Below are 11,798 nucleotides of genomic sequence, written 5' to 3'. Positions count from 1 at the left end.
TTTTGGTATGAGTTTAAATTTAGATGAATTTAAAGCAGTTTTACATGAATTTGAAGTAATTGTAGAGGTCGACACTAGTGCAGAAAGGGCCATAGACGTCCGTTCTTTAGGCTTTTTGACTTCCGACGTTCGACCGACGTCTTTACAGGTGACGTCTATGTAGACGTCCGTTGTGTCAGGTCGGACGTCTATATAGACGTCCGCTGTGTCAGGCCGGACGTCTATATAGACGTCCGCTGTGTCAGGCGGACGTCTATATAAACGTCCGCTGCGAACCTCTCGGACGTCTATACACTACTGCAAAAAGGGCTTTATTAGACGGGTTATTTAGGGTTATTTACGGGTTATTTAGCATTACAGGTTTTGGACGTTTTTTTGTGCACTGCAACACGTCTGAAGAGCAGATTCGAAATGAAAATGGAGGGAGATGGAGGAGTAAACGACCTAAAACGTAGGCCAAAAACGCCGCCCAAGAACACTCTACAAACTGCACAAAAATGCACAGAAAACGATTTTTAATCGATCCAAATGAAAGACATTTCATCACTGAACAATTTAATCGGAATAAAAGTAAGATTAAACGGTCCAAAACAGATAAAAACCAACCTGGAAATGCAAGGCGCAGAGGGAACTCTCACGGGTTCGCATAACTCCTCGCGGGTTCGCGTTTTGGTTAGTAAGTGCTTATTTTAAACGTCTTTTGAACGTCAGTTGTGGCGGGGGCGGACGTCTATAATATAGTAGACGTCCGTCCCCCTCCAAGACGGACGTTCAACAGACTGACAGTAGTTCAACCCATCAGTCTCTTGAACGTCCGTCCTGGAGGGGGACGGACGTCTATATATATTAAACGTCCGTCCCCCTCCAGGACGGACGTTCAAGAGACTGAGAGAGTAGTTGAACCTGTCAGCCCATTGAACGTCCGTCCTGGAGGGGGACAGACGTTTAATATATATAGACGTCCGTCCCCCTCCAGGACAGACGTTCAAGAGGCTGACAGAGTAGTTGAACCAGTCAGCCCTTGAACGTCCGTCCTGGAGGGGGACAGACGTCTATATATATTAAACGTCCGTCCCACTCCAGGACGGACGTTCAAGGGGCTGACTGGTTCAACTACTCTGTCAGCCTCTTGAACGTCCGTCCTAGAGGGGGACGGACGTCTATATATATTAAACGTCCGTCCCCCTCCAGGACGGACGTTCAAGAGACTAAGAGAGTAGTTGAACCTGTCAGCCCCTTGAATGTCCGTCCTGGAGGGGGACGGACGTTTAATATATATAGACGTCAGTCCCCCTCCAGGACGGACGTTCAAGAGACTGAGAGAGTAGTTGAACCTGTCAGCCCCTTGAACGTCCGTCCTGGAGGGGGACGGACGTTTAATATATATAGACGTCCGTCCCCCTCCAGGACGGACGTTCAAGGGCTGACTGGTTCAACTACTCTGTCAGCCTCTTGAACGTCCGTCCTCGAGGGGGACGGACGTCTATATATATTAAACGTCCGTCCCCCTCCAGGACGGACGTTCAATGGGCTGACAGTCTCTTGAACGTCCGTCCTGGAGGGGGACGGACGTTTAGTATATATAGACGTCCGTCGCCCTCCAGGACGGACGTTCAAGGGACTGATTGGTTCAACTACGCTGTCAGCCTCTTGAACATCCGTCCTGGAGGGGGGCAGACGTTTAATATATATAGACGTCCGTCCCCCTCCAGGACTGACGTTCAAGAGGCTGACAGAGTAGTTGAACCAGTCAGCCCCTTGAACGTCCGTCCTAGAGGGGGAGGGACGTTTAATATATATAGACGTCCGTCCCCCTCCAGGACGGACGTTCAAAAGGCTGAATCTTCAACTCTCCCGTCAGGCTTTTGAACGTCCGTTAGAGGGGTCGGACGTCTACTATATTATAGACGTCCGGCCCCTTATAAGACGGACGTCTCCACACTCAATTATTTACATTTATGCCACCGGTCAATTATTTACGTTGGAGTTTTGGTGGACGGACGTCTATGGGGTGACGTTAAAGATCAATTTTGCACTAGTGCGAAGAAGTTGAAAAACTTCAACGGAAAGAGAACTTAAATAAGATGCGGCCAAATATGTTACACGTCAATGTCTATATATTCGGTCTTCTTTAATTATTTTAAGTTCAATAAATTTTTTCAACTTATTCCTATTTGAACTCATAAAGAAAAATAGATTAAAATATGAAAAGAAAAAAAAAATAAAAAAATCATAAATGAAAGAAAATGTCTAGAATCAACAATACATGAAAAAACACTAATGATCGTCATAAATACAACAGCCACAAAACGAAAAATAAGTTCATTTATTACTGTCAAATAATAATATATTAATTATAATTTTATTATTTTTTATTTAAATTATAATAATAATAATATTATATTATTATTTATTAAAACAGTGTCAAAAATGAATAACGAGCTTTCTTCCTCGTAAATAATAGTAATTGATAACTTTTTCACAGACAATTTATATAAAAATTTAATATAAATAATATTTTATTATAAATTTAAGTTTTGATTTTTATGGAATAACTTATTTTAATTTATCGATTGGTTTAAATAAAAGTTTCAAGGTTTACTGAGTCCTTTCCTTTTTCTAGTAAGGACAATTATTTTTTTCTGTAATTAAAAACACATAATCTTAGTTGTATCATTATACATTTTATTTTATCAGCCCACAGTAAAAATTAAGAGTTATTTAAATATTTTTGTGTAAAAAATAGATAATGACTTAGTGAAATATTTTTAAATATAAAACTAATAAATTTATAATTATACTGATACACACTAGTCGAAATTACATAATCGATCGTTTAAACAGGAAAGAAACTGGTCACTATAAAAATTAGCTAAACATATCATTCATGTAAACAGATTAGACTAATTCTAGTAAAAAAAATTTTAAAAAAATTATAAATACAAGTTAAAATTATAATTATTAAAACTTTTGACTATAAATTTATTATAATATTAATTATTGTCAGAACCCATTAAAAACACACCAAAAACTCCAAGTAGTGGGATCCATGTGCCAAGAAGTGAGTGAGCGTCTCAGTTAGTGGAGAGCAGGTGGCTGCAAGGGAGTGGCCGTTCGTTTTGGGCGACGATAGTATTTAAGACAAATTTTCAAATGTCGTGCCACTTCTCTGCATGCCTTTTTTCTTCCCCACCCTGCTGAAACCATTTTTTCCTTCTTCTCTCTAAAATATCCTCCTTCTCTCTAAGAGGTCTTAACCATTTATTCTTCCAATCACCTCTCAAGAATCGTCTGAACACTCCCGGCATCGAGGGCGTTCGTTTGAACCGATCAGTTTTGGATTCTGGACGGGTAAGTTCATCTCTCTCAGCCAAGTGGTTTTTTCTGTACATGCAAACTCAGTTTTCGGTTATCTGAGTTCCTTAACCCAATTCTGAACGCCTTCTTGGTCTTTCATTTGGTTAGTTTCGTAAATCGTGATCGTAGTCTTCTAAGAGATTGGTGGTGAGTTATTCTGTTCAAATTGTGAATGTTCGGTCACGCTTAGATGTAAGGGAAGCTTATATAATTTGATTTAGATTGTTATGTTGAAAGTTTGTATGCTTGCATGATACGTTGTTTGATTATTTGATGAGTATGCTACATGCTTGTACTGCTTGTTTGGATGTGAGGATGGATGAATGATGCATGTGGTGAATTGAGTTGAGACAGGGATTGATCGTCAACTGTAGTATTATGAGTAAAGGTAGTAACCTGGTCGAGCGTCCGTCTATATTAGGTTCTCTTATACAAGGAATTACGGTAACAACGAGCGTGTTATAATATTAGAATGTAAATATGAGTGATCAGCCTAAGTGTAGTTCTCCTTTAGACTTCCTAAATAATTTAGTTAACGTGTCATATACTACTCAAGGTCGTAGACGTTATCGTTCTTTTCATTCAGAATAAGTGGTGGCTCAGTTGTGTGTATATATATATATATATATATATATATATATATATATATATATATATATTCATATATATATATATATATATATTCATATATATATTCATTCATTTTCTGTGAGTTTATTAGCGATCGGTCTTGGACCAATCTTTCAGTTTCAGTAGCGCTCATTCCTGATAAGCACTTGGTCTTGGACCAGCGCTCGTTCAAAAGTGTTCGGTTTCTACAGGGCTGCTGGGTCTTGTTTTCTGTAAAATAGTATTACTGTGCTTAGAATCAGAGTCTTTATTCAAACTAGATAGGGTTCGCTAATTCATAGTTTCTCATCAATATTATTATTTAGTATAAGTCAGTGTTGGTCTTTAAAAAGGTGTTCGGCCTAGAGTCTCAGTACTCGGCCTAGGCTTCGTGGCGTCCGTTTGAACTCTTAGGGGTCTATTGATGGAAGTGGAATAAGTAGCGCTCAGTTATGTTAATTTCTAAGAAATGTTATTTCAGTCGTACTTACACTATGATGAGAGAATGTGATCGTATTCCAGTTGAATGTATTAATGATGTGTAAGGAAATTTGAAATGTGATGTGAATGAAATAGTTTGATTATGAACGAGTATTCCAGGGAGGAATATCTCAGAAAGTGGTTATTGATTGGTAAAGTATGAATGTGGCCAAAGCTTAGCGGGCGTTCATCCTGATATTCCATGATTACTCGTTCTCATGTAAAGAGGAGTAAGTCACGTGTGGGAATGACAGGAGGTCCTAGTCCATAAGGTTAACTTGGATGGAACGGATCAACCTCGGGTGGCAGCTGTTGAAGGTATCCCAGTTACTACATCACCCGGGTGCACAAACGTCGTAGCTACACAAGATTCATACAGTCCGGACAGTCAGAGTCATGTGGTCGTTATTTGCATGCATGGATGTATGAATTATGATGTGGTCGTTGTTGGTTTTGTAATGAATGTTGTATGTTGTGATTGAATAAATTAAATTACATAAGCTTACCCTGTTTATCATTTTTGTCTGTGTTGTGCGTTCTGTCGTTGTTCTGTTGCAATGATCATCCGTGTGGATGTGAGCAGAAGAAGAAGAGCTGCTTTAAGAAGTATTGAAAGACGCGGCAGAAGTGAAGACCGAACCTTAGGGACGTTCGATCTTTTATTAGCTTTATATGTTGTAAGACCGTTCGGTATAATTTATTTTAGGGTTAAATATGTTTTTAGTCCCTAAACTATTGGCTGTTTCTGGTTTTCGTCCCTCTTTCAAAGTAAGGTACAATTTGGTCCTCATTCTTTTCGAAACGTTCGTTTTAGTCCTCGGAACTTTGGTTTTAGTCCTCATTTTGTTGCTAAATGAGGACCAAATTTTTAAACGGTGTTAGTTTTCGAGGACTAAAACGAACGTTTTCGAAAAGAATGAGGACCAAATTGTACCTTACTTTGAAAGAGGGACGAAAACCAAAAACGGCCAATAGTTTAGGGACTAAAAACATATTTAACCCTTTATTTTATACACCGTTCAGTCTAGTAGTAGCTAGCGTACGTTTTTAAATTCTCTGTTATTATGTAAGGCCGTTCGGCCATAATAGTATCTCGTTCTGTGTAGAACTTATCTGTAGTATCGTTAATATATGATGATTCTCGTATATAATTTTACAGTGTATTTTTAGAATGTTACAATTATTATATCAATCGAACTTGAATTGACTTTAAAGCCAGAACATCTTTAATGAGTATCTCACTGAGTTGAGATACAACTTATCCATATTTGGAAAATACAATATTTGATTAAAAAAAATATATTTTTTAACTAAATGTTCAATCCTATACTAAAAAACATTTATTTTTTTAAAGAATATAATTCCACTACATATATTTTTTTAATCCAACAATAAACAATTCTGTGCTAATTAGCCTGTCAACAAAGCATTTTCAACATATGTCTTTCCTATATAACATATATGAAAAAAAAAGAGTTATTAGCATAAAAGTAGTTATTATTTTTATGTTAACAAAATTTAAACATAAACAGTCCCTACTGTTTCATTCCAATTTGGGACTCAAATAGTTTAACTTTAATACATAATCAATATAAACAATTTACACTTTCAACCAATTATAAATAGTCTTAAATACATTATTTTATAAATAATGTGCTCAGTCATCCATTATTAAATTATAATATTAATAAAAAAGATGCTTCGGTAAAAGTCGTATTTAAGTTTATTTTACGCAAATATATGGAATGGAGAAACGTACAATTCCATTCTTGAACAAACAAGCATTAACAACGAAAAATTAACGTGTATTTTTACTAGAAAAAAAAAAAAAACCTCAACCATTCTAGAGAGAGGTCAAGATATTTTCTATCTTCATATTCAATTAATGACAAAATTCGTATGCAATTATCAGAGGTAGCTTCAATATATTATGAATATGTAAATATTTTTACAACGATAAATAGTTAGAAATCACCTTATTTTTTATGTATAATTATTTTGAAATTAAGACAGGTGAAAGTGGTATCATATATTTTTATGTCAAACTTAAAATTTAATAAGGATTACCATATAGTTACTATTTCTGCAGAAATAGAGATGGTGAGTGGGAGGGTAGAAGTGCGCGCGTGCCAAGTGCTATGGCTGGTCACGTGCGAAGACCAACATGGTTTTATTATATAAAGGCATGAGAGTTCTAAGAGTAGTAGCGAAGCAATCACAGAGTCTTCTCCTAAATTCTCTTTTCTTCTCAAGGAGTGTAATTTTGTTATTGTTGTTACTGCTTCACTCACTCTTACACTTGTTTGTAACAACTTGAAACAGGGGAAGATAGTGTTTGCAACAGAATTTGGATTTTGTGACACTCTTTTTGTTTCACAAACATTACAAAATTTTTGTGTGACTGTGAAAGATAAACATATAGCTAACTATCTTCCTTACAACTAACAAATGGAGACACGTTGTGAGATAACGCATTCAAAGTTCAACAGGATTTGTGTGTTCTGTGGAAGTAGCCCCGGCAAGAAGAGTAGCTATCAAGATGCTGCCATTGAGCTCGGCAATGAACTGGTATGCTTTTTCTTCATGTCTTCCTTTTATCTGCATTATGCTTTTGTTTTGTTTTCCTCAACATCTTCAAAACCTTTTCTTTCCTCTATTTTTCGTATGGGGTGTTGAATATTTTTCCTCGGAGTGAACTTCATCATGTGCAAGCTCACTTCTTTATTACATTTTCATTTGGGTATGGTTATTGATTCCCTTGAAACCATAACGGGTGAGTTGGTTATGTTCGCAATGCAAAGATGATGTCTCTTGAGCATTCTGAAACCGTTAAACTCTGAGTAGTTTTTGTTTAGAGCTTGAAGACTCCATTGTTTTCTTTTTCTTGCCTCTTGAGCTTTTGGTTCAGGGGCTCTGAACTGAACACTGTACGGAGTTAACAAGTGCCTTCTGCTGAGTGATTGAGCGTTGAGGAATAATTTCCCCTTTTACTCTTGCATTTTGAAACAGTGAAGAATGTACTCTCAGGGGATTGTTTTCTATAGTGTCATTCATTACTCTTTCTTTTAGATCATACGCAATCATAACCACCACTATTATTGTTTACTATTCCTAGGGTGACTAATATTATTTTGAATGATGTTGGAAGGTCTCAAGGAACATCGATCTGGTGTATGGAGGGGGAAGCATTGGTCTAATGGGTTTAGTTTCTCAAGCTGTTCATGATGGCGGTCGCCATGTCATTGGGTAAACACTGTTTTCCTCACCGTTTTACCTTTTTTTGTTTCTTTTTAATTCCCCTTTCTCTTTTTTCCCACAAAGTTGTTGGGTAAAAGGCAAGAACAAGGATTCGTAGTCAATGAGTAACCACTGTATTTTTTTTGTTAGTCTCTTTCACTATTGATGCTATATTTGTCTTGTAATTGTCTCTTGCAGAGTTATTCCCAAGACGCTCATGCCTCGAGAGGTATGTATATCTGATTCAACCAGTAGAAAAAGCTCAGCCCCTTTTCTCTTCACGCTTTTAAACTTTAAACTATTCTTACTTGTGTTTATTTGTTTATTTAATTTGTTTCTCAACTTCATCAAGGATTATACTGAAGCATTCTATTCCATCCTTCACGAGCATGTTGTAAATTTTGTAAATGAAAACTCAGCTATTTTGCATTTTGTTTTTAATAACTTGTTTCTGTCGACCAATGCTTGTGTTGGTGTCTTGTACTGTAGTACTCCACTGGAATAAGTTTTCAAAGTAGGTTAAATGTATCAGATTTCCATCCCTGCAACTTTCATCATTACTAAATGCTCTTTCTTTGGATTCCTTTGTTTTGATGCTCCTTTGCAGCTAACTGGTGAAACGGTGGGAGAAGTAAAAGCTGTTGCTGATATGCACCAAAGAAAGGCAGAGATGGCCAAACATTCAGATGCCTTTATTGCCTTACCAGGTTAGACTGCGAATATACTTGTTTGCACATTAGAATCAGAGATACACTAACAAAAAAAGGAAAAGGTTGTAACCACGATGTGCTTCATTCACTTTAGTTATGTCATGTCTTGTTAATATTTTATAAAACAAGTATTAGACAAAAGATAAACGTGTTTGATATCTCAAATATTGTGTGTTTGTGTGTTTGTGTGTGTGTGTGTATATATATATATATATTATATTATAATATATATTTGAGATATACAAACTTTTTATAAAGTGACTAAGAGGATTGATAAAAATAGGAAGGAAGAGAATTTTAAATGATTTTTGTGGTAGCATTTAGTGATGGGCATATCTATTCATGATTGTTTCGAGGCTAGTTCACCGACATGTTTCCCGTTGATTTCTCGGTGTTACTACTACTTGTGTTGCTTTTCAGCAAAATGGTTTTGTCTACAAAAGTTTACAAGCTTTTTAAACTGACACTGGCTTTGGTGTGTTTTTTTTGCTTTGCTAAACCTTTTTGGCTAAACAATTTTAAAGTGCTTACCACGCCTAATTATGGATAGTACTTGACAAGGCGTTAAAAACTTGTGTGATGATTTGGAAGGCACGACACGTAATGGATAATGTTCACCAGTGTCCACTTATTTAGTAAACATTGTGTCATGGGGATAAGACAGGAATTTAGTAATTTTCAAAAAGTGTTTCTAACCAAACCTTCTTTTGGGCCTCTTTTATTCAATTCAATTGACACTGCTGCAAAACCAACTTTCATGGCACATCCCAATGCTATGATTAGAGAGAGCAACCCTTCAAAGCAGGCTGAAAATGATGTTGACCTTTCATGAATCCTTAATATATATCTTGGGATATAAATTAAGCTTCTGCAGCTCTGAGCCACTGTGGCTAGGTTCAGGTTGAATATACATACACATTTTCCCCCTCAACTTTGGTTTGGACCGTGACGTGATTCTACAAAACTTCCCTTATTTGATAAAGAGGGAAAGTAAAGCAAGAGAACTTTCACGAGATAGCGTTTCCAACTAGCACCTGCACCTGACACGGAATAATGCTTGACCCTTTTCTAAGACTTTTTTAACTGCCCGTTGTTAGCATCCTCAGTGTATAATTGAATGCTGAAAATTAGTGACAGAGAGAGAGAGAGAGAGAGAGAGAGAGAGAGGAGCGCTCGAAGACAATGTTGGCATTCACTCTATCTTAGATGTCCCTCGTACGAAAGAGGATTCCCCAGGAGGGTCAATTCATGATCTCTGATGAACTCTCCCTTGACACTGCCAAATCCATGATTCTGTTTCAACAACAAGTTGGTAGTACTAAATGCTAGGGTCATAGATACCACAATCATACCTAAAAAACAAACAAGTAGTTGAAATACAGTTTTCAAACTATATAATTAAATTTCTATTTACCTTTTTTATTAAACCCTTTCAATTTGACTTTTTCATTCAATGTTTGTGCTTTCAATTCTTGAAGAAACTCATGAAAATCACATGCAGGTGGATATGGGACTCTAGAGGAGCTTCTTGAAGTCATAACCTGGGCACAACTTGGGATTCATGACAAGCCGGTAATTGACTTGATCATTATGGGAATCATGTTACTGAATGTTTTATGTTCCTTTAGTTGTCTGGTGTTTGCAGCCTAGTTAGGTTTGACGTTCCAAAAATTGTAGGTGGGATTAGTAAATGTTGATGGATACTTTAATTCCTTGCTGTCATTTATTGACAAAGCCGTGGAAGAGGGATTTATCAGTCCAAATGCTCGTCACATAATTGTATCAGCACCAACAGCAAAGGAGTTGGTGAAGAAATTGGAGGTAATATTTCCTTACTAAAATTATATTTCCATATTTTTTAAAACAGATTTTGACGTTTACCCTTTTGAATCAACCTTATACTCATTTTGAAAACTCTAGTGAAGCTTTGTGGGCATTACACAACTCCTTTTCAATTTGATTCTCACAATTTGAAGCAACTGTCTCACATAAAACCACTTTCTCTGATTTCATTGGAAAAGTCACATCAAAACAAAGGTTTCCCTGGTTTCATACTATATATGAAAACAGGTAAATAAAAGATTTGTAGACGCACAAAACAAAACTTTTCTTGGATGTCCGAGGACATGCACATTTATGTCATCAAGCTTATTCTATCAACTGTATACGTAATCAACTTTTGTTGTGCAAAAAACTATGCAGTTGAGTAATATGAAATATTTTTGTGTTTAATTCACAGGATTACGTTCCCTGCCATGAGGGTGTTGCTTCCAAGTTGAGCTGGCAGATAGAACAGCAGCTTGCATACCCTCAAGATTATGACATGTCAAGGTAGTTAGGTTACTTCACGTGCACGGAAGATGAGACCATATAGAATTTTGAAGCTGGAAGAAGTTATATTTTCTATCGCTGTTCTGTTTTTATCCTTTTAATTTCTTGTGTAAATTACCAGGATTGACCTTGATATGTGATACTACTCTATTAGTTATTGCCATTACTTGTGAAACTTCGATTTTCTTGAAGTTGTAAGTACCTGCTTCTGAAGTTATTATTATTATTATTTCTCAATGCCAATTAATTTTTACGTTTGACTGGCCAAGACAATGAACAGATTTTCCATGCACAGTACTTATTCCTTTATCAATAACTTGAAACTTTGTTGTAATTTCCTGAGATGATTAAAGCATTTAACTAAGAATAAAGAAAGCACAGTGTCCATGAGTTGATGGAAAGAAAGTAGTGTACAGAACTATGGTCCGACTTAAATGTTGGCAAGTGTTAATAATTAAGAATGGGACCGAAAATGAGACAGAAATGTGGCAGAGCTGTCTTGAAGTAACTGGTTTTTGAGTTCTAAGAGAGTGACAAAACTAAAGACAACAAACTGAGTGCCATGGAAGCAGTATTGAGTGACCGGGGCCAATTCTTGGGAGGAAGTGCAATGGAAAGAAAGGGTTGCACTCCTCAAACGAGTTGGAGCAAGAGGGTGAGGTTTGTAGGACCCTTTTATCCCTCAGCGAATGGGACAGTGCCATGTGTTGGCAGGGGCAACATGGGATTCAAAGAAAAAGTTAAATGGGTCATGTGGCACATGCATCTGAAGACAATATGATGGCCATCTTTGGTCCCCGGTTTCATCTAACAATTGCCAGTGGTTGAAACAACTGCTTTGTACATTTGGGGCTATTGCTTCAGACATATCTCCGGAACACTTCAGTGGTTGTGTTCTAGCAGTCATCCCTTCTCAGTATTCTTTTCCTTTCATATCTTAAAAGTTGTAACATGCCATTGCAAACAGGAATCAAAGTCCTTTCATTATTCCTTCACCTTATTTCTTGAACTATCCTTAGGATAAACAAATCAAGGATTCAATTCACAGTTTTTCTTTTTTACTTTTTGCCTGAA

At 36.7% G+C, this 11,798-nt stretch overlaps 1 protein-coding gene across 1 annotated transcript; it reads left to right on the top strand.

Moving 5' to 3' along the window:
• Positions 1-6,661: 6,661 nt before the first annotated feature.
• LOC124830266 (cytokinin riboside 5'-monophosphate phosphoribohydrolase LOG3-like) lies at positions 6,662-10,962 on the top strand. The gene is made up of 7 exons (XM_047303931.2): positions 6,662-7,014; positions 7,595-7,692; positions 7,882-7,912; positions 8,291-8,390; positions 9,895-9,965; positions 10,071-10,214; positions 10,633-10,962. Exons 1-7 carry the CDS (start codon positions 6,895-6,897, stop codon positions 10,726-10,728), a joined length of 660 nt encoding a protein of 219 aa, XP_047159887.1. The 5' UTR covers positions 6,662-6,894; the 3' UTR covers positions 10,729-10,962.
• Positions 10,963-11,798: the final 836 nt, after the last annotated feature.

The sequence above is a fragment of the Vigna umbellata genome, chromosome 5 (assembly GCF_029865625.1).
Source record: "Vigna umbellata cultivar VRB3 chromosome 5, Vumbellata_1.0, whole genome shotgun sequence".
Lineage (NCBI taxonomy): Eukaryota > Viridiplantae > Streptophyta > Magnoliopsida > Fabales > Fabaceae > Vigna > Vigna umbellata.
This window is presented reverse-complemented; position numbering and strand designations above follow the sequence as displayed.

Coding starts and splice junctions, on each gene's coding strand:
- LOC124830266 (XM_047303931.2), top strand. CDS start 6,895: ATGGAGACACGTTGTGAGATAACGCATTCAAAGTTCAACAGGATTTGT. Junction 7,913..8,290: donor AGACGCTCATGCCTCGAGAG/GTATGTATATCT, acceptor GCTCCTTTGCAG/CTAACTGGTGAAACGGTGGG. Junction 8,391..9,894: donor TGCCTTTATTGCCTTACCAG/GTTAGACTGCGA, acceptor AATCACATGCAG/GTGGATATGGGACTCTAGAG.